At 38.7% G+C, this 25438-nt stretch overlaps 1 protein-coding gene and 1 long non-coding RNA gene across 5 annotated transcripts in view; one reads left to right on the top strand and one right to left on the bottom strand.

The window, feature by feature from the left end:
* Positions 1 to 847: 847 nt before the first annotated feature.
* On the top strand, positions 848 to 25293 carry MCHR2 (melanin concentrating hormone receptor 2). Its single transcript, NM_001003037.1, is given in 5 exon segments — positions 848 to 1029; positions 8902 to 9111; positions 14130 to 14324; positions 16236 to 16355; positions 25008 to 25293. Coding segments are annotated over 5 exon segments (993 nt in total).
* Positions 11143 to 25438, bottom strand: part of LOC102153620 — a 74574-nt gene continuing 60278 nt past the window's right edge. Inside the window, exons 4-6 of one of the 4 annotated variants that reach the window (XR_005368061.1) lie at positions 15946 to 16143; positions 15031 to 15176; positions 11143 to 14697 (exon numbers count right to left, since the gene is read on the bottom strand). This is a non-coding gene — a long non-coding RNA (uncharacterized LOC102153620). The other 3 variants (XR_005368062.1, XR_005368060.1, XR_005368059.1) reach the window with 3 other exon arrangements.

Genomic DNA, 25438 nt, shown 5'->3' with positions numbered 1-25438 from the left:
TTTCTTTACTTGTTTTTCTAAGCACACTTTTCCTGTTGCCATAATTATACTTTGTACGTGATACCATACTAGCTACAGCACCTTTTCCTTCCTGCATTATCCTTTATTGAGCTCTTTTTTTTAATGCATCCATTTCTCTTTTTTTTAAGAGAGACGAAGACTGGGAGCAGAAAAAAGAGGGAGAGAAAGAATCTTAAGCAGGCTCCATGCCCAGTGTGGAGCCTGACACAAGGCTCGATTTCATGACCCTGAGATCATGACCTGAGCCACAATCAAAAGTCAAACGCTCAATCTACTGAGCACACAGGCACCCCTACTGAGATAACTCTTATTCATCCTTTAAGATAGTCTGGGAATCATCTCAGGAAGTCTTATTGCATTCCATTCCTAAATAATTAGAGTTGGTGTCCTCATGCACTTTATTACAGACAGAGAAGATATATTTAACAACCTAAGTATTGCAGGAGTACTAGTCACACAGACCAATAAGAACAGATGCCAGCTGTAAACAATCCGTGCCAACACATACTGAGTAAGTATCAGCAATGTTCAAAGAATGTACTACATTAAGGTATGATAACATATTCTTATTATCAGTACACTGTTCTATAATTTACTGTTTACATATCTCCTCTGGTAATCTGTGTGGTCATTGTGGACAGGGAGCAGTCGTATTCACCTGGAATCTTATGTTGCATGGATTACTGGTGCAAAGAAAACCTCAATAAACATTTTTTTGAATTAAAGAAAAGCTATGTTCATGGAACTGCCTCAAAAATTCATTAAATTCATTAAATAAATTATTATTTATTCCTTCACAGCTTTAACCACTAGAAGTTCATGAACAATGTATTCACTTCACTCATCCTGTTGGAACACCTCTGCTGAACCTTTGAACAAATCCTGCAATAAAGAGTTTGCTTATCACACCCTCAGCATTTTAGATACAATCATCCTCCCTTCTATGATTGGGATTATCTGTTCAATGGGGCTAGTTGGCAACATCCTCATTGTATTCACTATAATAAGGTAAGAGCTTCTTATCTTTTCCATAATTTAGGCACATCTTATACTCACTAAATGAATCCCTTTCCCTTTATATAATTTTTCTTAATGAAATTGGTTTGGGAAATATTTGGCTAAGATAATTAAAGGAGATTCTATAGATTATTTGCATCATGTATTAAGTAAAATCTAAGTTGCAAAACTCAAAATGAAAAGACCCAAGCCAATGTGTACTGCTGGGTTAGTGAATTTTTATAGCAGTCATCCTCAATCTTAGCTTCATTATCAGATCACCTGAGGAGCTTTCAAAACTCCTAATACATAGTTTCAATCTAAATAATTCAGAATCTCTAGAGGTGGAACCTAGGCATGGAGCAAAACTGCAATGCAACCATTTTATTTTCTGGCAATAAGAGTTATCCTGTGTATAGCCCACAGATGCTTATACAGCAATAAAGATGAAGTTTTTGTATTTATCAAAACAAAACAAAACTACCCTCATCAGTTGGTGAAAGGGACTATATTGCACTCATTTGGACAAGAGAGAGACTTTACTTATCACTCAAAGTGATAAGTGATCAGGCAGTCACAGATGGGGGCTTAGACCAGCCAGCCCCATGTAGGCCAAACTGAGAGAGATCTGCTCCTGAGCACCTCCTGCCTTTGCTTCACATCTCCCACCTCATTCAGATAATTTCCTATTTCCTCTCAAACCTTGGGCATAAGGCTCAACCTGGAGAATAAGAATAAATTTCTTGCTTCCCATGGGCTTTGATAGATGGATTCAGAGTTGGTGTACATGTGCCCCATCACTGCTTGATATCTTTGCTATCCTGATTATATTCACATTTACTTGTTTTAATCAACATGTTAAATGTTATTATCCTGGTCTCTAATCATGCTTATAACCATCATTAAAGAAAATTTCATCCTTGTTTCTATATAAGAAAACACATTTGAGAGTACTACCTAGTAGGTGTTTTCAGCATTATATTAACATATGACTACAACAATCTTTTGTATAGCACATTATATTTACAAAGCACAGCTGCAAATCATTCAGTCCTCAAAAGAGCAGTACTATTATTATACCCATTTAGAAGAAGAGGCTTAGGAGAGAAAATAACTTGTCCAGCATCACATAACTAGTAAGTGACAATCCTGGCATTGAACTCAAATCCCATGATTGCAAATTCCAGGCTATTTTCTCTACCCTAATAAAAACAAACAAATCATTAAACTAGAAAGACAGTGGATTTACCATGTGGATGGAAGAATTCTCCCAGAAACAATTAAGAGCAAGAGCAGCCCTCAGGATGGTGATGGATGTGACACTCACCATCCCTGAGAAAGCTCGTAACTGGTCACTTTCCCCAAGCGGCTTCTCATCAGCAAGCCTACTTTCAAATTATTATTGTCATTATTCCTGCTGTTCGGTGTAGCATATCAACGGAATTTTTTACACCATCCATAATTGAAGATTTATTTAGTGTATTAGAATTTTACTCTTAATGAATTCAGGCATTTTTTATTGTGTCCTAAAAAGCCATTTGTGAATATCAAGCATACAGTGCGATATTGGTTTCTGGAATATCAAGCATTTTACATTAATTTTTTTAAGTGCTAGAAGTAGTTCAACTCAGTATGTATTACTAAAACCTATTGTAAACCCAGCACCAAAGGTTATGAAAATCCCAAAGAAATGTGGCAGCATCTGACCTAACAAGCTCATAGACGAAAAGATGAGATTTAAACAGATATAATTGAAAAAAAAAATACAATACATTAAAAACAATCAAGCAGGGGCAAAAAAAAAAAAAAAAGATGGTTCAAATAATAAGTTCAAGGAAGGGAAACAGAAATAAACAGATATTCTCAGGAAGCCTCAAGGAGACAATAGCTCCAAGTAGAAAGTTAATAGAAACACGAGAATGTTTCTAGCTCTCTCCTTGCCTGTTGCTCCTGCCCATTTCTCTTTCCATCTTTCCCTCATACCCATTGGTATTTTTACTGTCCTCTCCTAGAGGTACATGTAGTGTGTTGCATACCCATAGAGCCTTGGCCCCACTAGAGAGAAATCAAGTTCTCATAATGTGTTGGCCCTGCAGAAATGGTTGCATTTTCTACAGGCAACTTTTTTTTTAAGATAGATTTATTTAATTAATTAATTTATTTATTGATTTATTTATTTATGATAGACACAGAGAGTGAGAGAGAGGCAGAGACACAGGCAGAGGGAGAAGCAGGCTCCATGCCGGGAGCCCGATGCGGGACTCGATCCTGGGACTCCAAGATCGCGCCCCGGGCCAAAGGCAGGCGCCAAACCGCTGAACCACCCAGGGATCCCCTCTACAGGCAACTTTTATATGCAAAGACTTTTCAATATTAGATTTCAGACCGTGACAAGCTGTTGGAGAGATATTTGGGGCCAGAGAAAATTCTCGGCTTCCCTCAAATTACACCGAAAGGTATTAGCCTGATCCTATTAATCTGGAGACAAAGCTGGAAAAAAGAAGAAATATGGAATGTGAACTCTTCCAAAAGTCAATACTGAGCTATAATTCCTAGAAACAAATTCTCAACTTAAAGCAAATAACCATTTAACTGAAAAAGAAAACCTGAGCCATAATACTGACCAACTTATTTGCAATGATTGTGAAAAATCTGTCCTTTCTATCATTACCATTTTCTAGGTAATATGTGAGAAGATATATGTTAATGGAGCATTTAAGATGAATCTTTTAATCTTTCAAAAAACATTTGGGGGCAACTTAATTTTAATTTTTCTTACTAGGACTTTAATATTTTTCTTTGCAAGTTGCTCTCCAAAAATGTATTAGTCTTTCAAAAGCCATTTGAAAGCAAATTAATTTTAATTTATTTTTGGCTTAGAATTTATCTAACACTTTTTTTTTTAATTTTTTAAATTTTTAAATTGGCCTCCACAAATTTTAAGTCAATTTATATTAATATTTTCATCATGTCTTGCCATGATCTTTTGTTACTCTCTTAGCAGATGGGTACTTTAATTAAAATATTAAGACTACAGAAAAAATAAGGAGAAATAGATATATTTAAAGGTTTAGGACTGGGGATCCCTCGGTGGCTCAGCAGTTGAGCACCTGCCTTTGGCCCAGGGCGTGATTCTGGAGTCCCGAGATCAAGTCCCACATTGGGCTCCCGGCGTGGAGCCTGCCTCTCCCTCTGCCTATGTCTCTGCCTCTCTCTCTTTCATGAATAAATAAATAAAATCTTAAAAAAAAAGAAAGAAAGAAAAGGTTTAGGACTTTCTCGTTTATGATGAATATCTGCCTCAGAAGAGAATGAATAGAACTGAAAGTCAGTAAGATCATTAGCAATTATGGCAAGCAAGCAATAAACTAACTACTGGCTTTGCAAAGGAAGACTAGAAACATGTATTAAAAAATAGGTTTAAGGAAGATGGAGTTTCCAGAAAAAAGAGAGTCTAGGTGGCTATTTGTAAAAGAAGCAATTTGTGCATTAAGGAAGGTAACTATAAAGTAGGGAGGGCAGATCATTACTAGTTTGTCACATGTTAAATTCATAGCTGGTCAAAAGGAAACCAGATTAGGAAACAAAAATGTAGGAGGGAAATTGGGCCAGTTATAACAGAATCATTTCCCCCTTTAATTCCTCAGAGAGAGACTAGTGGACTCAGCCTCATTACACAACTACATTCCACAGTCACAGTGGGCCATGGGAAGCTACTTCCACAAAAGGGAGGACATTCTTCTCCATCAGTCCCCCACTCCCACCTCCTGAACACATTTTCACCTGTCTACTGATAGACAACTTCATGTAGGCAAAGACTCTCTAAGGGATGCCTGTCTCCTGAAAAATAAAAAGTCCTCGTTCTATCATTCTTTGACCTCAACTCCCTGTCAAGTCAATGAATTCAGACTAAATCATGAATTACTGAGACACCTTACTTTTAACCCTCCCAAAGGTATCTACATTTTATAGAGAGATTACAAGAGGGTCGCTGCAATAACCTGAAGGAACATTAGTGACCTAATAGTGGAACACCAGTTACTAACAGACAGGGAGGGGAAATGCTTAGAACAAGTCCTCTTCCTTTTTCCCCACCCAGCTTAAATCATAACTACTGGCTCCCTCTGATCCAGCCCTCAGCCACTCTCAGGAGTGTCAGCCACATGTAAGTTGTTGTTGGTGTATACATACATATAGCCTATGCTTTAGATACTGCAGAAACTTTCAGCCACATTTGTGTACATGAACTGGAAAGTTGTTGAGAGAGCCTCGTTGTGATGGTCCAATACACCTAGACAACTCTGGAATCTAAAGAGATTGAATGCCTTGCCCAAGGACACAAGGAGGGCATAGAAATGAAGATGGGATTCCCTGTTAGGTTCTCTTTCAACTATACTACACTATGTATGTAGAGCAAAGTTGGCAAACATGTCACTTTATCCTAAACTCTCCCATTCATGCCAGTCATCTCTAATCTGTGCAGATGTTTGTTTTGTAAATAGTCCTTGTGTGAAGACTCAGAATTGTTCTTAGCACATTGCTTCACAAAATCACAACTAATCCATTGGAGTTGGCTCACAATAAGAATAGAGATAAATGCCAAACAGAGGCTGGTAAAGCAACTCAGAGATATACAAAAGTAGGAAGCTACTACTGTGTCCTAACCAACACCACCATCTTCCACCCCAACACCACCACCCTTCTCTTGGCCCTGAGCTGGATGGAGAAAAGACCTCAGGAGTCTGAACTGCCTGGTGGGAACTACAGCCATAATGGGATCTGGGACCATAGAATAGAGGCTACAGGATGAAGGTGGAGCCATGGATGGAATGCAGCCACTGGCAGAGATGCTAACAGCAGAAAGAACAAGGAAATGCCCTGGCTTCTCCTCCCTTCCATCCTCCAGCTTGCCTCCAGTAGTGCTTCCTTATTGGCCAAAACCAACCAAAAGCCAGTTGGCAAGGAGACCCAGGAACAAAGCTAGAGAAGAGTGGGAAATGGATCTGAGAGCAAGCTGATCAGCAAAGCAGCCTCCTGCATATGCGGTGTTATATGTTTTTACCAGTTTTATTTAATCCATAGCATATATTGTTACTTCTGACTGCAACATGTAAATACATTTTTTTAAAAATTTTGTCAAAATCAGTTATACTATTAACCAATAGATAAGCATTGTAATCACTTGACATATGATTCCAGCATATTTTTAAACATGTTGAAATAAATTCTTTAAATGTTACATAAATTTATGCTGCATACATAATTGGAACTTTTTTTTACTTAATCAGTATGTTTCCCTTTTGATTAAATATTCTTGACTATGATTTGTAACAACTATGTAATTATTGCAGGGTAATGTGGAATACCATAATTTATCTTATCATTCTTTAAATTAGTGAGCCTTAGATACGGCCATGTTAACCATATGGAAAACATGTTAGCTAAAATGATCACAAGGCTACATTTTTTATTTTAAATGTTTAAGTCAGGAGAGACAGGAATCTAATGAATTCTGGCAACAGAAAATCTAGAGATAAATTAGACCTAAAAAAAGAATGCAAGTTGTATAGGTAGAGATTTTACAATTTTAATTTCTATGCTGTCACTTTTAGTAAAGAAAGCAATAATGAACATAATGTGTTTTTATTGCCCTATTATCTTATGCCCAGATCATTTGCTTCAGAATTCTTTTTCCATAAATAATATCATCTAGAAACACTTTATTTCATTCTTTTTAATTGCCAGTTAATGGTCTGCACTGTCCTCAACAATAGAATTACCATAATTCATTAACACTAAATGATGGGTGTCTGTCTAGAGAAGAGCAAGGGCCATGAATCTAATTGCTGCAATTAGACCCTACGCAACCACTTATGGTTTATATCCCAATTCAAATGGAAATAACATCTGTTTATAGGCTGATTTATGGGGGGGGGGTTTGGTGGTGTTTTTCATGTGGAACTCTTTCTACCTGACCTCTAGGGGTCTATTTCTCCCACCCCACTGCTCCTCCCCAACTCCCACTGACAATGGCCTGGATAGGACAGAGGATGAGAGACCAAGGCCAGTCACTTGGCTGTTTTTTTGGTTGACACGATCTTTTCCTCAAATCTCTTCTCATTCTGGGTCTTTCTGATATGAGTCACCAACCTGCTGGGGACAAGGAACCAACATGCTTTATAGTGCATCAACAATGCCCAGAGTGTGGTTGCTGAGTTAAGTACTCAATGGCCGTAACTGCCCCACAATGTGTGCTTGCCAGAGCCTGGGTAAAATATCCTCACCGACTAGTCTCATATGAGGATTCACTGGCTTAGAAATAAAATTCACAGGCTGTAGAATTTTCAGCCAATGAATAATAAAGACACACACTAGCCTCCAAATCACAGAGCAAAGCTCTGTACCGAGTGAACTAATAATTGTGGTATGATCTTAGGGCTAATTTTTATATGCTCTTTAAAGTCTTATTTGTCCTCAGTTCAGATGCCACTTCTGCCAAGAAATCTGCTTCGACTGTCCCCAGGGTAAGGGGCAGAAGCCCCTTTGTGTGCTTCTTGTGCTAGCTCTAGCTTTGTCACTGCACTGCAGTGATTATTTATTTAGACATACCTAGACTACAAGCTCCTTGATGTTACAGTTTATAGATTATTTAGCTTTGCAGCCCCAGAGCACAATATTATGCTTGACATATAACTGGTTTGTTGACAAACAAAATGCTTGCTGAATTAATAGCATCTCCCAGAGAAAGATGTTACCTGTTTATTATTGAATAACCCAACTCCTTGAACATAGGGACCAAATGAATTTTAAATTTCTGCTCTTAGAAAATTCCTTTGCCTAGAGAGAAGAGTGCCATATCTAGATAGCACTGAATTCACTCCTCCCAACAGGAGTCATGAGATCATCCTCTGGGCTCTCTACCAGTTTACTCTTTTCAGATTTCTTCTCTAGATTTCAGAGTCTTAATTTATAGTCTTTGCTATTGGGTTAGATTTTGTTGGAATATTTCTAAATAAAAGTTGAAATTTCTTTAAGAATAACCTGTTAAGATTTGACTTCCACTTCAGTGGGGGAAAAAAGGCATTATACAATGGAAACCATTTGTCTTCCTTGTTCAGCTGTTTTTGGTGCTAGAAATAAGCAAGAACTAAGCTTTTTGCCTGAGCTTAGAGTCGGTATAATTTGTTGCTATGTAGAAACTACCCCCAAAACTTACTGGCTTAAAACAACAAACATTTATTCTCACACCATTTCAAGGGGCGAGAATCTAGGAACAGCTTAGCTGGGTGGTTCTGGCTCCGAGTCTCTTATCAAGTTGCAGTGTCCTCCAAGGCAACAGTCATCTCGGCAGGAGTGGGAGCATCTACTTCCAAAGTAGCTAACTCACAAACCTGGAAGACTGGTGCTTGTTGTTGGCAAGAGGCCTCAGCTCCTCTCCACGTGGACCTCTCCACAAAGTTGCTTGGGTAACCCCTCAAGATGGCAGCTGGCTATCCCAGAGAAAGTGATTCAAGAGAGAGCAAAGAGAAACCCTATAATGCCTTTATGTTCTTATGTCACACATTGTCATTTCTACCATATTCCATTTGTGAAAAGTGGGTTACTAAGATTAATCACACTCAGAGGGAACTAGGTTCCATCTTTTGAAAGCAGCATCAAAGAATTTGTAGCCATATTTTTAAGCCACCACAGTTAGTTATCAGATGTATAGTTCAAAATGTTTAAATATGCACAAGACTAGGAATTTGTATGTGCATTTGTTTAAGTTTTCCTTTAACTCCCTTTAAAAATCATTTTAACAATTACCAATTTGTAACAGGTGGCATATACTAAAGATGGTACATACTTTGAATATCAATTGTCAGTTTCCTTATTTTCTTTCAGGTCCAGGAAAAAAACCATTCCTGACATTTATATCTGCAACCTGGCTGTGGCTGATCTGGTCCACATCATTGGAATGCCATTTCTTATTCATCAGTGGGCCCGGGGAGGAGAGTGGGTGTTTGGGGGGCCCCTCTGCACCATTATCACATCCCTGGATACCTGCAACCAGTTTGCCTGTAGTGCCATCATGACTGTGATGAGTATAGACAGGTAAGTGAAGAAACTCTGAAATAGCTTAACATAATCCAGAAGTGCTTGTGCTTCCCCACGGTCATCCCAATTTAAGAAATATCGATTCTACTGTGTAACAGCCAAGTTCCTCATTCTTTGCTTGTTTCATCATAGGACTTAAAAATATTTTTTCCAACTTTCATAGAAATTTATTTTTTAATGGAAAACTTAAAACACTAAAATCTCCTTTTGGCAATCATTCTTTTTAACTTTAGTTTTATTTATAATTCACTGCCAGACAAAAATACTTTGAAGTCATGAATGTTGAAAACCAAAATGAGTGCCCCCATCATTCTTACAATGAGAAAGCTGAAGTCCCAAGAAGTGAGGGGCCTTTCTGAAGGCACATGGTGAGTCAGTGGCAAAGCTGAAAACTGAAGTAGGTCTCCTCATTCTGTCCAGAGCAATTTCTGGTATGTTGAATGTCTCAGAGTCCTATCATCACCTAGCAGCTTAAAGGAATCTGGGGACTAGATTTGGGCTCCTGAATAGCTCTGAAGAGATGTTCTAGTACACCCATCGTTATGACTGGTTAATGCAAATGATGCCACTTTACATCATTAAAAATGCATTCGACTGTGACCTGGAATGTGCCACAACCATATTCACCAACTATGTAAGCTAATGTTATTTGAGGAGATGGCAGCAATGGTGGGTACTTGTGGAGCTAGTGGGTGGTGGAGCCCAGTTCAGAACCAGGCTGTCTCTTGACATGGCAGGTTGCTTTCCCAACTACCTCATTACCTGCCTCTTCAGGAAGCAGGCAAATTAGGATATCTCTGCATCATACAGATGGTAGGAACTCCAGACTAGGTTTTAGCAGCATTCCCCAAACAGAAACAAGCCCTAAAGACACAGTAATATGAGTAACAGGAATTATCTCAGAGAACAACCTACTTAGAATCTCCATCCATCTTCTTTTCATCCCTACCCTAGCCCAGCACACTTGACCTCCTTTGCTCTGACCTTTTTCTTTCTCCCTTGCTGCCAATATATCACAGTTTAATTTACTTTGTATATGGATGTGTGTACTGTTTATTGTTCAGCTTCCTCTGCCCCTTAAATGTAAATTCCACAAAGGCAGGGTCTTTGATCACTTATACCAAGTATCTGTGTGACAATGCCTGTCACATGGGTGCTCAAAAAGTACTAATAAATGAATGATTTGACAATCAGTCTTGAGGGCTATGTTAAATTTTCCTGGGTCCAATCCAGGACTTCTCCCTGAACTCTGCCTCTTTTACCCTTCCATGTGTACCCTTGGGGTGGGGAAATGATGAGCAGTTTTTAAAACGAATAAACAAAGGAATAGAGAGGTTCAAAGAAATCATTCACTGAATCATTTTTTTAAAGATTTATTTATTTATTTATTTATGATAGACATAGAGAGAGAGAGGCAGAGACACAGGAGGAGGGAGAAGCAGGCTTCATGCCGGGAGCCCGACGTGGGACTCGATCCCGGGACTCCAGGATCGCACCCTGGGCCAAAGGCAGGCGCTAAACCGCTGAGCCACCCAGGGATCCCTCACTGAATCATTATTATTCAGACATGATGTTTAATGCATTTTTTATAACCTATTGCTTTTCTGTACAAGAATTCTCAAAAAATAGAGTGCGCTTCTTCTCAGTTTATAATTAATACCACATTTTAAAATCAATGTACTATGTAGGTCTGGTTAGTTCAGCTGATGCCAACCAATGCTGACAGTATCTTGAGTGAAGCCTGGTGAGCTTGCCAGCATTCCAATGCAGGGAGAGGGCTCTGCACAGGGCAGCTCCACTGCAAAAAAGTAACCTAAAGTACATATCTTACCAATCATAATCCCACTCTTAGAAATAATAAAAGCTTCTTCATATCCTATACTCTGAAGACAGGAGAGTACTGGTTTTTCTTTAAAGAAGGGAAGTCGTGGGGCAGCCCGGGTGGCTCAGTGGTGTAGCGCCGCCTTCGGCCCAGGTCGTGGTCCTGGAGACCCGGGATCAAGTCGTCAGGCACCCTGCATGGAGCCTGCTTCTCCCTCTGTCTGTGTCTTTACCTCTCTCTCTCTCTCTCTCTCTGTGTTTCTTTCATGAATAAATAAATGAAATTTTTAAGAATGCTTTTAAAAAAAAGAAGGGAAGTCATATGTCTTCTGTAAACCTCTTACTGAAAATAAAGTGAATAGACCTTGTCTGTGTTGGAACAGACCAACTGTACACATTTCCTAAGGTTCCCGGGTTCTTTTCTGTGAGTATATGTGCTCATGTGTATATGTATCTTATACACCCGAATGTCATTTTTTCAAAAGATTTTTATTTACTTAGAGAGAGAGAGAGAACAGAGGGAGAGGGAGTAGCAGACTCTCTGCTGAACAGAGAGCCTGACCTGGGGCTCCATCCCAGGACCCTGAGATCATGACCTGAGCTAAAGGCAGACACTTAACTGACTGAGCCACCCAGGTGCCCTATGAATGTCATTTTTTTTAAATCGAATGGACACAGTATGCTAAACTTTTACTTTAGTATTAAGACACTTGGGCACTTATCCTTTGCTCGGCCCTCACTCTAGAGGATCCCATCACCAGAGAAAAGTGAAGATTCCGTAAACCTGAATCTTTTCCTCTTCAGCATTTCTTACAGTTCCATCTGTACAAAATGCATAAAACTTCACTATCTGCGATTTGGGGGTTTAAGATTTTATTTCTTTGTTTGGGAGAGGGAAAGCTCAAGCAGGGGGAGCAGCAGAGGGAGTGGGAGAAGCAAGTTCCCTGCTGAGCTGGGACACTGATGCTGGGCTCAATCCCAGGACCCTGGGATCATAACCTGAGCTGAAAGCAGATGACCAAACCACCCAGGTGCCCCAATATCTGCAATTTTGTAAAAAGAAATGGAGTTTTCTTTGCAAGGCCATAACTACGGTATTGGCCATGACCGTGCCATCAGTGATCCTGATTGCTTATACATTTAAGTGGTTTTAATTGCCAGTTTAATAGAACATAAATTTCAAGTGTTTCTGATAATTTTCATTTTTCTTTTTCTGATTAGTAATAACTACAGGTGTGAAATATTTCAATAGGGGGTGCCTACCTCCAAGTCATACCAAAAAAATTATGTAAACATCCAAAATATTAAAAATAAGCCTCCAGATGAAAGCTGCCTAGACTAATTTCATAAATAAATTCTCTAGAATATCAAAAGTAAGTAGAAACCAAATTCCCTATTTAGTTATTCATTCATTAAGCAAATATTTATTGAGTAAGACTACAGGCCAGGAACTACACTGGATACAGGATGATAGAACAGCACTAAGCTGATAGTCAAGGTTCCTGCCTTCGTGGGGCTTCTACTCCCAAGATGTAGATATTAAGTGAAAAGTCACACAGGTAAATGTGTATTTCCAAACAATGATATATACTAGGAAGGAAAAGGAGAGTTCCCCTACAATCTGCATGTAAAGTCATTGGCCATTATAGACAGTGAGTGATCAGGGTAGGCTTTCCTGAGACACAGACTGTTAAATAGAGACTCAACAGAAGAGTAAGATGAATCAGAGGGAGCTTCTGCTCGGCAGAAAGGACAGCATGCACCTGGCCCTGAAAGGGAAGAGACCTTGAAGGAAGGCCAGCAGGGAGACGGGCACAAACGACAGCCTGAGTGACAGGGAGGGACAGGTAGAGAAAGACTTTACAAATAATGGTAAGAATTCTGAATTTTATTTCAAAGGTGCTGGAAAATCATTGAAGGGTTTTCAGATGGGGAAAGGAGAGTGTTAGGATGAGGATTAGAGAAGATTCCCTAATCTCTTTATGCCATGATTCCATCATCCTTTCATCCCAGACAGAATGACGGCTGGGCTGTTGTACAAGTACCACGTCATCTCTTTCCCCAGCAGGGGAAGAGGGCCTTCTCCCCTTAGCCACAGGTAATGAAGGTACAATATGCAGAAGGAGGAGGGGCTGGGGTACCTTGGGCCACAAGTGTCTCCCTGCATGCCAAAGGGTCCCTTAACTAAGTGTCCTTTAAAACGTCCTGTCTCTTATACAAAATTGAAAGAACAGGGACAGGAAATCTTTTAATTTTTATAAATCTTCCTTAAGTAGCTCTATAAAAATTAAATGACCATCAGAACATGTTTTGCATTTATTTAATGTCTGTGATTACTGCCTTGCAACACCTGCAACTCTAGCAAAACTGCACTCTCACAAATACTCTTCCTCTTGGGTTCTAGGTTCTTTCTCACCCTTTAGCTTTCAGTTGGCTCTGAAAAATTCTTCTTGGATTTTCTAGACAACCAAATATATTTGATATGTCAGGACTTCAAGTTTAATTAACGATTTATCCTTTTTTACTGGATCAGAAATGGAAAAAAAAAATGAAAAGAAAGAAAGCCCCTTCCCCTATGAAATCAGCCCATTTCCCCCCCCGGGCATCCAGCCTAAGTTCCCTGAGGATTTTGCGTTGTCTGTACTAGCCACATCTGTTTATCCTCACTGCAACTTCTGTGACCTGAACCTCCAGGAGCTGGTGGCCCCCACCAAAAGGCCATCTGGGCAAAACGTCTGTCCCAGTGGTCCAGAACCTCATCCTGCCAGGGGATCCTACTAGCCAGTGCACTGGCCTCCTTCCTGCCTCCCTGTCAGTAAATCCTACTGGAAAGAGGGCCTCTCCCTCCTGGAGGAAACCCCCACTCAGAGACAAAGTTTTCCAGAGCCTAGCCTACATGGGAAGCACCTTCGCAAAGAGAGAGTTTGCACAGGGCAGAGTTTCACTATTATCAGTGTGTTCGTGGAAATGACAGCGATTTCAGTGAGTGGTTTATTCAGACTTGCAGGGTCAAGAGTTGTTTTCTCTACAGGTACCAGCCAGCTCTTAAAAAATATAACTTTCTTTTACCCTGATAGAGGTGTGCTTCAGGGAAGATAATAATACTAATAATTTACTCTTGTCATGAACCTTTCATCCTTGGAGCTCAGTGCTTTTATTGATTGTTCCCAAACCCTTCTTAACTGGCTTTGCAGGTACTTGGCTCTCGTCCAACCATTTCGACTTACAAGTTGGAGAACGAGGTACAAGACCATCCGCATCAATTTGGGCCTTTGGGCAGCTTCCTTCATTCTGGCGCTGCCTGTCTGGGTCTACTCGAAGGTCATCAAATTTAAAGACGGCGTGGAGAGTTGTGCTTTTGATTTAACATCCCCTGACGATGTACTCCGGTAGGTTGTTAAAACTTAAGAAAAATAGAGTTGAATTAAGTTGTGAAGTGCTTCATCCTCCTTGTCAACACGTGAGCAGCGGCACAGAGTGTTCTTGGGGATCCTCTAAGGGGCAGTCTCCCTGCTTAGTTTCCTGCTTTGCACAATCAGGTTGGTAGCTTGATTTTAAGGGGAAGGTAACCTTTAGAAACAGATCTGGAGTTTAATTATGTAGCCTCAGTGGACACAAACATATTTAAATATGGATTTTAAAGATCCATGGCAACCAGACACAACCAAATAAAGGGGGGGCAAAATTTCCAACAAGGCCTGGGAGTTACCAAGACTCAAGCCCTATCAGCATGCCACTGGAGTTTGGTTGAATGATGTCCCCCTGCAAAAAAAAAGATCTACTCAAGTCCTAATTCTCAGTACCTGTGAATGTGACCTTATTTAGAAATAGGGTCTTTGCAGATAACACATGCACTTTGCAGATAAGTTAAATGAGGTCATGCTGGATTACAGCCGGCCCCAAATCAAGGATTGATGCCCTGATGAGGAGAGTGAGAACTGAAGGGACACAAAGAGGAGGGTGCCTGAGGAGACAGAGGCAGAGACAGGGTGATGAGTCTACAAGCAAAATAACACCAAGGATTGCCTGAAACCAGCAGAGTCAAGGAGAAAGGCACAGAGCAGATTCTCCCTCAGAACCTCCAAAAGGACCAACCTTGCCAACACCTTAGTTTCAGTTCTTACTCCAGAATGGAAACAATAAATTTCTGTTGTTTTAAGCCATTGGGTTTGTGGTAATTTGTTATAGTAGCTCTCAGTAACTAACGCAGCAGCCAACATAGGGATTTCTCACATTTTAATCTGAAAAGAAAAATTAAGTCAAAAATTTTATTTGAAATTTTGAACATAGCATTAGAGTCTATGACTAAAATTTTTTCCTGGCTTACTAAGAGTCACGTATTGTGTAAGATGTTTTTTTGCATATATTATCTCCAGTCAATCTGGAAGATTCCTTTTTCTCATCCACCACTTATTAAATGGATGAGTCAGTTTTGCCTCATGTAGTCACAGCCCAAGAGGGATGATGGTAGAGGCCCCGGCAAGGCTCCAATTCCAGTAACGAAAATCTCCAGAGGACTGCAACATCAGTAGGATTGATTGTTTATTCATTATTTCGCCCATCAGCAATGGCTGCACCCACAGACCAAATCCACCTGCCAATCTAATGGTGAAATGATATTTATTCACTAGTACAGTAATTAATCACTGATACATTAATATGGACCCCAACATATCTGAAAGAGGAGCATAACCTGGTGACTGTAGGACTTCAGTCTTTGCCAAAGAAATAACAAGGATTCACTGTTTTGCACCAGTAGCTGCTTCTGCTATTTTTGGTTGGTTATCATAAAGGATATTCTGAGGCTCAAGGGTTGATCTCCCCAGAGGACTTTATGGAGAACTGAGATTGGAAGCACTTTTGGAGCCCTTCTGGTCCCAGGTGCTCTCTCTCTCTCTCTCTCTGCCACCCTGTCTGCACCTACCCAATGTGGGCTGTCTTCTTTTGCCAATGCCAAGGTTCTTCCAGGAAGGAGGATACCTGGCATCTGTGCAGAAACGGAGTTCTTACCTGAGAATTTCCCCTGGGGGAGCACCGACGAAGAGACTGGCTCATTTCACAACAGGCCTTTGGAGAGGCCAGCTGGAGCCTTGATTACAAATGTGGACTGTGCTGCTCAATTGTCCATCTGGGTTCAAATCCCACCTCTGCTACTTACTAGCTGGGCAAGCCACTTAATCCCACTGTGTCTTAGTTTTATCTCAGGCCCTGAAAAATTAGAGAATCATGCCTCATAAATTGTAAACGACAGTTCCTGACCTTGTGAATATGACAGTCATATCTTCTCTCTCATTTTACAGGTATACACTTTATTTGACGATAACAACTTTTTTTTTCCCTTTGCCTTTGATTTTGGTGTGCTATATTTTAATTTTATGCTATACTTGGGAGATGTATCAACAGAATAAAGATGCAAGATGGTAAGTGTTTACCCTATTTTATTTTATTTGTTGAAAGAACAATTCAGAAATCCTAAGACATCTACAATAGAAATTTAAACAACAATCACTTGAAACATACCACATTTAGACATATGGGCATTAATGTCTACATGAGCAATTTCTGAAAACAGGACATGTTCTGAAGCAGCTATTTGAGATCTCTCAGTGATAAATGTTCCAATCACTGAGGTAATGGTTTCATAAAAATGTAAACAGAACTCAAGATGCTATTTAAAGAATACTTTTATATTTTTCATCAACAATGGTATTTAAATGTTTTATTTGTACACTTTGCAGAGTTGTGTACATATGTAAATATCTTAGATGCTGAATATAACTCTCTAATTTTTGTGTTTTAATTTTTTAATTTTGAGAATAGGGATCTCATTAATATTTGAATACTTAGGACAAGATTAATTAGGACTAAATAAAACCAAAGATTTACCCTAAGACAAAAGATTTGGGAAAAACCTTTATGAATAAATCTAGATTATTTTCCAGGGGGACCAGAGTGGCTTAGCTGGTTAAGCATCCAACACTTGACAGTGGCTCAGGTCATGGTCTCAGGGTCAGGAGATGGAGCCCTGCCTAGCTCCATGCTCAGTTGAAGGGTGGGGGTTGGGGTGTCTGAAGATTCTCTCTCCCCCTCTGCCCTTCTCTCCTGTGTACTTTCTCTCTCTCCCTCTAAAAATAAATAAATCTTTTTAAAAAATCATTTCTACTTGAAATTGTCTATACCAAATTGAGTCAGTGAATACATAACATGGTAGATTTTAAAAATATTATTAAAATCTGTCTTTAGAATAGATTACTGTATGTTTTAGACAGACAAAATCACTAGATTTCCCACACATAACCCCCTCTTAATTAATCCCCTCCTAATCCCCTTCACCTCCTTCACCCATTCCCCCTACCTACATTCCTGCTGGCAACCACTAGTTTCTTCTCTATATTTAAAAGTCTATTTTTTTGTCTTTTTTTTTTTTTTTTTGCCTTGTTCATTTGCTTTGTTTCTTCCAGCTACAAATGAAAGCATATGGTTATTTTTCCATTTCTGACTGACTTAATTCCCTCAGCACTATACTCTCTAGCTCAATTCATGTTGCAAATGGCAAGATTTTCCTCTTTTTATGGCTGAGTAGTATTCCATCACATGTATAAATCACACATTTTTTATTCATGTCTATCAGTGAACCTTGGAGTTGCTTCCATATCTTGGCTATTATAAATAATACTGCAATGAACAAAGGGTAACATATATCTTTTTCAAATTAGTGTTTTTGTATTTTGGGGGTAAATACCCAGTAGCACATTACTGGATCGTATGGTAATTCTATTTTTAATTTTTTAAGGAACCTCTGTACTGCTTCCAGTGGCTGCACCAGTTCACATTCCCTCCAACAGTGCAAGAGGATTCCTGTTCTCCACAACCTGACCAACACTTGTTTTTTCTGTTTTTTAGCCATTTCTGACATGTATGAGGTGATATCTCACTGTGGTTTTGAAATGCACTTCCCTGATGATGAGTGATGTTAAGCATCTTTTCATGTGTCTGTTGGCCATCTGTATGTCTTCTTTGGAGAAATATCTTCTGCCCAATTTTTAATTGGAGTATTTGGTTTTTTGGTGGTGAGTTAAATAAGTTCTTTATATATTTTGGATACTAACCCTTTATCACATATCTCACTTGAAAATATGACAACCCATTTAGTAGGTTGTCTTTTTGTTTTGTTGATAGTTTCCTTTGCTGTGAAGAGATTTTTATTTTGATGTAGTCCCAACAGTTTATTTTTGCTTTTGCTTCCCTTGCCTCAGGAAACCTATCTAGAAAAATGTTGCCAGGGCTGATGTCAGAGAAATTACAGTCTATGCTCTCTTCTGGGATTTTTATGATCTCAGATCTCACATTTAGGTCCTTAAGCCATTTTGAGTTTATTTTGGTGCTTGTTGTGAGAAAGTGGTTCAGTTTCCCAACACCATTTGTTGAAGAGAATGTCTTTTTCCCATTGCATATTCTTGTCTCCTTTGTCAAAGATTAACTGATCGTGTATATAATTGTGGGGTTAACTCTGGGCTCTCTATTCTGTTCCATTATTCTACGTGTCTATTTTTTGTGCCTCTACCAGACTGTTTTGATTACTACATTTCTGTAGTATGTTTTGAAATCTGGAATTGTGATACCTCCAGGGTTGTTCTTTTTCCAAGATTGCTTTGGCTATTTGGGGCCTTTTGGGGTCCCATACAAATTTTAGGATTATTTATTCTAGTTCTGTGGGAAAAAAATGCTATTGGTATTTTGATAAGGATTGCATTAAATCTGTAGATTGTTTTGAGTAGTATGGACATTTTAACAATATTGGTTCTCCCAATCCATGAGCATGGAATATCTTTCCATTTGTTTGTGGTATCTTCAATTTCTTTCATCAGTGTTTTATTGTTTTCAGAGTACAGATCTTTCATCTCATTGGTTAAGTTTATTCCTAGGCATATTATTAATTGTGGTGCAGTTGTAAATGGGATTGTTACCTTAATTTCTCTTTCTAGCTACTTCATTCTTAGTGTATAGCAATGAAAACGGATTTTTATATATTGATTTGTATCCCACAACCTTACTGAATTCATTTATCAGTTCTGGTAGATTTTTTAGTGGGGTCTTCAGGGTTTTCTAAATATACTATTATGTATCTGCATGATAGTGAAAAGTTTTACTTCTTTTCAATTTAGATGCTTAGTATATCTTTTTGTTGTCTGATTGCTGTGGCTAAGAATTCCAGTACTATGTTTATTAAAAGCAGTGAGAGAGAATATCCTTGCTGTTTTTGCCCGTTAAGTATGATGTTAGCTGTGGGTTTTTCATAAAAGGCCTTTATGATTTGTGAATATTGAACCACCTTTGCAACCCAGGAATAATCACATTTAATTGTAGTGAATGATTTTCATGTATTGTTGGATTGGTTTGTTAATATTTTGTTGAGGATTTTGCATCTATGTTCATCAGAGATATTGGCTTATCATTTTTTTTTTTTTTTGTAGGGTCTATCTGGTTTTGGTATCAGGGTAATGCTGACCTCATAGAATGAATCTGGGAGCTTTCCTTCCTCCTCTTTTTTTTTTTTTTTTTTTTTTTTGGAATAGGTTGAGAATAGGTATTAATTCTTCTTTAAATGTTTGTTACAATTGACCTGTGAAGCCATCTGGTCCTGGACTTTCATTTGTTGGGAGTTTTTCAATTACTGATTCAATTTCATTGCTGCCTAGCAATGAAATCTGTTCAAGATTGATCTATAATCAATCTGCTCAAGTTTTCTATTTATTCCTGATTAAATTTTGGGAAATTATGTTTCTAGGAATTTATTCATTTCTTCTAGGTTGTCCAATTTGTTGGCATATAATATTTCACAATATTTTCTTATGGTCCTTTCTATTTCTATAGTGTTGGTTGTTATTTCTTCTCTTCCTGAATTTATCTGAGTCTCCTCTCTCTTTTTTTTTTTTAAATGAGTCTGGCTAAAGTTTTATCAATTTTGTTGATCTCCTCACAGAACCAGTTCCTGGTTTCATTGATCTCTTCTATTGTGGGTGTTTTTGTTAGTTTCTCTTTCATTTAGTCTGCTCTAACATTTACTATTTCTTTCCTTCTACTGTTTTTTTTTTTTTTAAGATTTTATTTATTCATGAGAGACACACACACACACACAGAGAGAGAGAGAGAGAGAGAGAGAGAGAGGCAGAGACACAGGCAGAGGAAGAAGCAGGCTCCACACAGGGAGCTTGACGTGGGACTTGATCCCCGGTCTCCAGGATCACACCCTGGGCCGAAATGGCACTAAACTGCTGAGCCACCCGGGCTTCCCTGGTTTTGAGTTCTGTTTGTTCTTGTTCTACTGTTTTATGTATAAAAAATAGGATGTTTCTTTGAGATTGTTCTTTCTTCTTGAAGTAAGCCTATATAACTATAAGCTTCCCTCACAGAACAACTTTTGCTGCATCCCAAGGATATGGGACAATTGTGTTATCATTTTCATTTGTGTCCATATTTTTTTATTTCCTCTTGGTTTTTTGATTGAACCATTCATTATTTGGTAACATTTTATTTAACCTCGATGTATTTGTGTTCTTCCTAGACTTTTTCTTGTGTCTAATTTCTAGCTTCATAGCATATGGTCAGAAAAAGATGCATGATATGATTTCAATCTTTTTTAATTTGTTAAGACTTGTTTTGTGGCCTAACTTGTGATCTATTCTGGAGAATGTCCCATGTGCACTTGAAGGAATGTGTATTCCACTCTTTTAAAATGGAATGTTCTGAATATATCTGTTAGATCTGTCCGTTCCAATGTGTCATTCAAGGCCACTGTTTGCTTGTTGATTTTTCTATCCGATCTATCCACTGATGTAAGTGGAGTGTTAAAGTCTCCTACTATTAGTGTATTACTATCAATTACTTCATTTTTGTTTATAGCTGCTTTATGTATTTGGATTTTCCCATATTGGTTCCATAAATATTTACAATTGTTATATGTTCTTGTTGGATTGTTCCCTTTATAATTATGTCATATCCTTTGCCTCTTGTTACAATCTTTTTTTTTTAAAGTTTTTTTGTCTGATATAAGTAATGTTACCCCAGCTTTGTTTTTTACTTCCATTTGCATGCTAAATGTTTTTCTATCCCTTCACTTTCAATCTGCATGTGCCTTTAGGAATGAATTAAGACTTTGGTATGCAACATATAGATAGGTCCATTCAATCACCTTATCTTTAGAGCATTTAGTCCATTTACATTTAAAGTAATTATTGATAAATATGTACTTATTGTCATTTTTAAAGTTATTTTAAGGTTGCTTTTGTAGTTCTTCTTTGTTCCTTTCTTCTCTTACTCTCTTCTCTCAGTTTGATGGCTTTGTTTTGTGATATACCTGGATTCCTTTCTCTATATATTTTGTGTATCTATTTGTGGTTATCATTAGGTTATATGTAACATCTTATATATAGCAGTCTGTATTAAGTTGATGGTCTCAAGTTTGAACTCATTCTAAAAGCACTAAATGTTTACTCCCCTCCCCCCAATATTTTAGGTATATGGTGTTATATTTTACATCTTTCTATTTTGTGAATCCCTGGGCTGCTTTTATAGACATTTTTGCTACTTTTATGCTTTCTACTTTTTTTAATACCTGTTTATGGTCTTTCCTTTCCACTCAAGGAATCCCTTTTAATATTTATGAGGTTTAGAGATGATGAATTTCTTAACTTTTGTTGGTCTGGGGAACTCCTTTATCTCTCTTTCTATTCTGAATGATAGCCTTGCTGAATAGAGAGCATTCTTGGTTGCAGGGATTTTTTCTTTTAGTACTTTGAATATATTATGTCACTCTCTTCCTCCCTACAAAATCAACTGGAAGTTTTATGGGGTGTCCCTTCTATGTAAATATTTTATTTTCTCTTGCTGCTTTTAAAATTCTCTATCAGTTTTTTGCCATTTTAATTATTATATGTCTTGGTGTGGATCTCCTTGGGTTGATTTTATTGGGACCTCTCTGTGCCTCCTGGATCTGCATGTTTTTTTCCTTCCTCAGATTAGGGAAGTTTTTAGCTATTATTTCTTCAAATAAATTTTCTGCCCACTTTTTCTCTCAATTCTCCTTGTAGGATCCCTGTGATGCAAGTTTTTTATGCTTGATTGTGTCATGAGTTAAGGGTAATCTATTCTCATTTTTTTCCCCCTCTCTCCTGTTCAGCTTGATTGTTTTCCATTATTCTGTCTTCTAGGTCACTGATCCATTCTTCTGCTTCCTCTATTTTACTGTTCTGTATTAACTTTGGCAGCACACATGCCTCTATTCTACTATTAATTCCCTCTAGTATATTTTTAATTTCAGTAATTTCTCAAGTCCAGTAAGTATCTTTATGACCATTACTTTAAATTCTCTATCAGGCATATTACTTATATCCATTTCATTTGTCTCTCTTGCTGTAATTTTGTCCTGTTCTTTCATCTGGGGCCCATTCCTCTGGTCCTCATCTTGTCTAACCCCGTGTCTGTTTCTATATGTTAGGAAACTGAGCTGTATCTTCTGCTTTTGAAAGTAGTAGCCTTATGAAGAAAAGGCTCTACAGTCCTCTGCGGTGCAATGTTCATTGTTCACCAGAACCTGGCACTTCAGGGATGTCTCCTATACATGTTGCATGTGCCTTACTATTATAGCTGAACTGCATTTGTCTTCAGTCCAGTCATCGGCAATGGCTCTCTATGCCTGTTGTAGGCAGGGTTTGGTTCCTGTGTTGTTAATGGATCAATATGGGGCTGCCCTGGTCTTGAGTTGGGTCAAACCAGGCATCTGGAGCAGCTATAGTCGCACTGAACTGTAGGGCACTCTCCCTGTGTTGTCCCCAGAGAAGCTTTCATTGTTGGTCAGGGCCTGCAATCAGGCCAGACTTCTGCCCTGGGGCCATTACTGGGACCACAGTGGAACTGGTGTGGGTGGTTATCTTCCCTTCTCCCCAGGGCAAGAGTCACTTTGGAGTGCTGTTGACCACTATCCAAGATATATGCACACTGCCAAGCTTGTGGCACTGTTTTGCATGGGCTTCAGCCAAAGGTATATTGGAGAATACAGATCCAGAGAATGTGACGTTGGCAAGATTTGCATAGTTCTGCTCTGGGAGGGGACATGTAGCCACTTTTGAGGCTACCAAGGGCATGTTGGAGAGTTCTGAGGAGAGCAGGAAGGGTAGGGCACACTGTGTGCAAGCCAAGTAAAGAGTGTTTATACTGGTTCCCTAGGTGTCGATGTATCTAGGCCGGAGGGCAAGGGAGAGAAATGGCACTCCCAGCTCTTTTATTCTTGGAGAAGTCTCCTAATAATTTCTGCTCCTCCTGCAAATGTTCTGAGATTAGTAAATAAATCTTCCCACAAACTCCAGGCATTTTTCAAAATCCTGCTTTTATTCTTTATCTCCAAGGGATGGTTTGTTGTGCTGTCTCCTTAAGGGTGGGAACTCAGTTTCCTATTATGCTCTGGCTCTCCCAGAGCTGACCCTGATGACTTTTAAAGTTCCAGGTGTTAAGCCTCACTGACTGCAAAACTTGTGAAGTTAAGCCCTTCTGGTTTTAAAGCCAAATGTTGTGAAGATTCATCTTCCAAGTGCAAGTCCTCCCCTGTTTGGGGTACCTGGTGTAGGGTCTGCTCCTTTGCCTTCATCATGCTTAGATCTTCCTGCCCTCCAGAAAACAGTCTCACATATCAGTTTGGTGCATGACTGCATCTTTGTCCTTCCAACCATTTTGATGTGCCTGCCCTCCTCTCTCTGATTAACCATGGAGAGTCTGTTCTGCCAGTCTTTGGATCATTTTCTGGACTATTTACACTAATGTGGGTGTTATCTAGGTGTATCCATGGAATGAGGTGAGTTTAGGATTCTCCTAACCCATCATCTTCCCTAGAAGTCAAATAGGTGATCAACTTGTCCATGAGCCAAAATTCATAGCAAACTCTAATGCCAAAGGTATAGGTGTTCTACTGACCCATGATATTTTTTCTCACTTAGCTTCTTGAAATTCTTTGGAAATATTGCACCCCTAAAGGGTGGTCTGTTTAGAATGGAAAAGGGAAGCAGCCACAGTTATATAGAAAAATAATTTAGCTTCTAAATGTATTATAGGCAGCTGAGCTGGTGAAACAGTTGAAATGGAATCATATGGAACATTAAGAAACTGACAGGTGGAAAGGATGCTTGAGCCCTTTTAGGATAGTTCACTAAAGCAGATCACTGTGTTCCCAGCACTTTTCTCAGAAATGCAAAGAGCATCTTATGAAACAGAGCTCACACTGTCTAGTTATCCCTCAAAATGGAAGAAGTTTGAGGAATGATGGTGTCTACTCTGATAAACTGCAGAGCAATCACCTTACAATGACTTTCCGCTGCCACGCTGTTTTTTAATATATATATATATATATATATTATTCCCTAGGGTGTCCCTGCTTCAACTGTGTCCCTAGGACATTTCTATTGAATGTCTAAATATAACATGATAAAACTTGGGAATTTTAAAACATTTATTTTGGAATAATTTTAAATTAATAGAAGAGTTACATTAACAGTAGAGAAAGTTCCTATATACTCCTCACTTCGTTTCTCCATTAATACCTTACCTTACCATGATACAATTTTCAAAGCAAAGAAAATGGCATTGGTACATTACTACCTACTAAACTCTATCCCTTATTGTGTTCCAATTTTTTGGAAATTGGTATCCCAATTTTTCTATTAAAGTCCTCTTTCTGGTCTAGGATTCAATGCAGAATACTATATTGCCTTTGGTTGTCATGTCTCCTCAGTCTCCTCTGGTCTATGACAGTTTCTACTCTTCTCTTATTTTTCATGACCTAAAGAGTATTAAGGAATACTAGTTAGGTATCCTGTAGAATGTTTCCAATCTGAATTTTTCTGATATTGTATCACAATTAGACTGTAGTTATGTGCTTTGGGGAAAAATCAGTTCTCATCACAACATATCAAGGGGCACATGGTAACTGCATTACATCTCTGTTGATGAAAGTTCTAGAAAATCATTGCCCCATAATTTCTATGGTTGTTTATGTTCTGTCTATCTTAATATTTCCTTTATAGTTACAATCCCAGTGTTCCAAAAGAGAGAGTGATGAAGCTGACAAAGATGGTGCTGGTGCTGGTGGCGGTCTTTATCCTAAGTGCTGCCCCCTACCACGTGATACAACTGGTGAACTTAAAGATGCAGCAGCCCACACTGGCCTTCCATGTAGGCTATTATCTCTCCATCTGTTTCAGCTATGCCAGCAGCAGCATTAACCCTTTCCTCTACATCATGCTGAGTGGAAATTTCCGGAAACGCCTACCTCAAGTACAAAGGAGAGTGACTGAGAAATCAACAATATAGAAAATACCTTGAAATCGAGCTTTTAGGAGAGTACATGGATCACCAAAAGTAGATAGGCTTGTCTATGTTATTGATATTATTAGAAAGGGCCAGTGAAACAGTGTGCTTGTGTCTATCCTTCCTGTGTACTTTTGACTCTTAGTAG

The sequence above is a fragment of the Canis lupus genome, chromosome 12 (assembly GCF_011100685.1).
Source record: "Canis lupus familiaris isolate Mischka breed German Shepherd chromosome 12, alternate assembly UU_Cfam_GSD_1.0, whole genome shotgun sequence".
Taxonomy (NCBI): Eukaryota; Metazoa; Chordata; class Mammalia; order Carnivora; family Canidae; genus Canis; species Canis lupus.
Note: the sequence above shows the minus strand (reverse complement) of the source record. Positions and strands in the feature narration are given on the sequence as shown.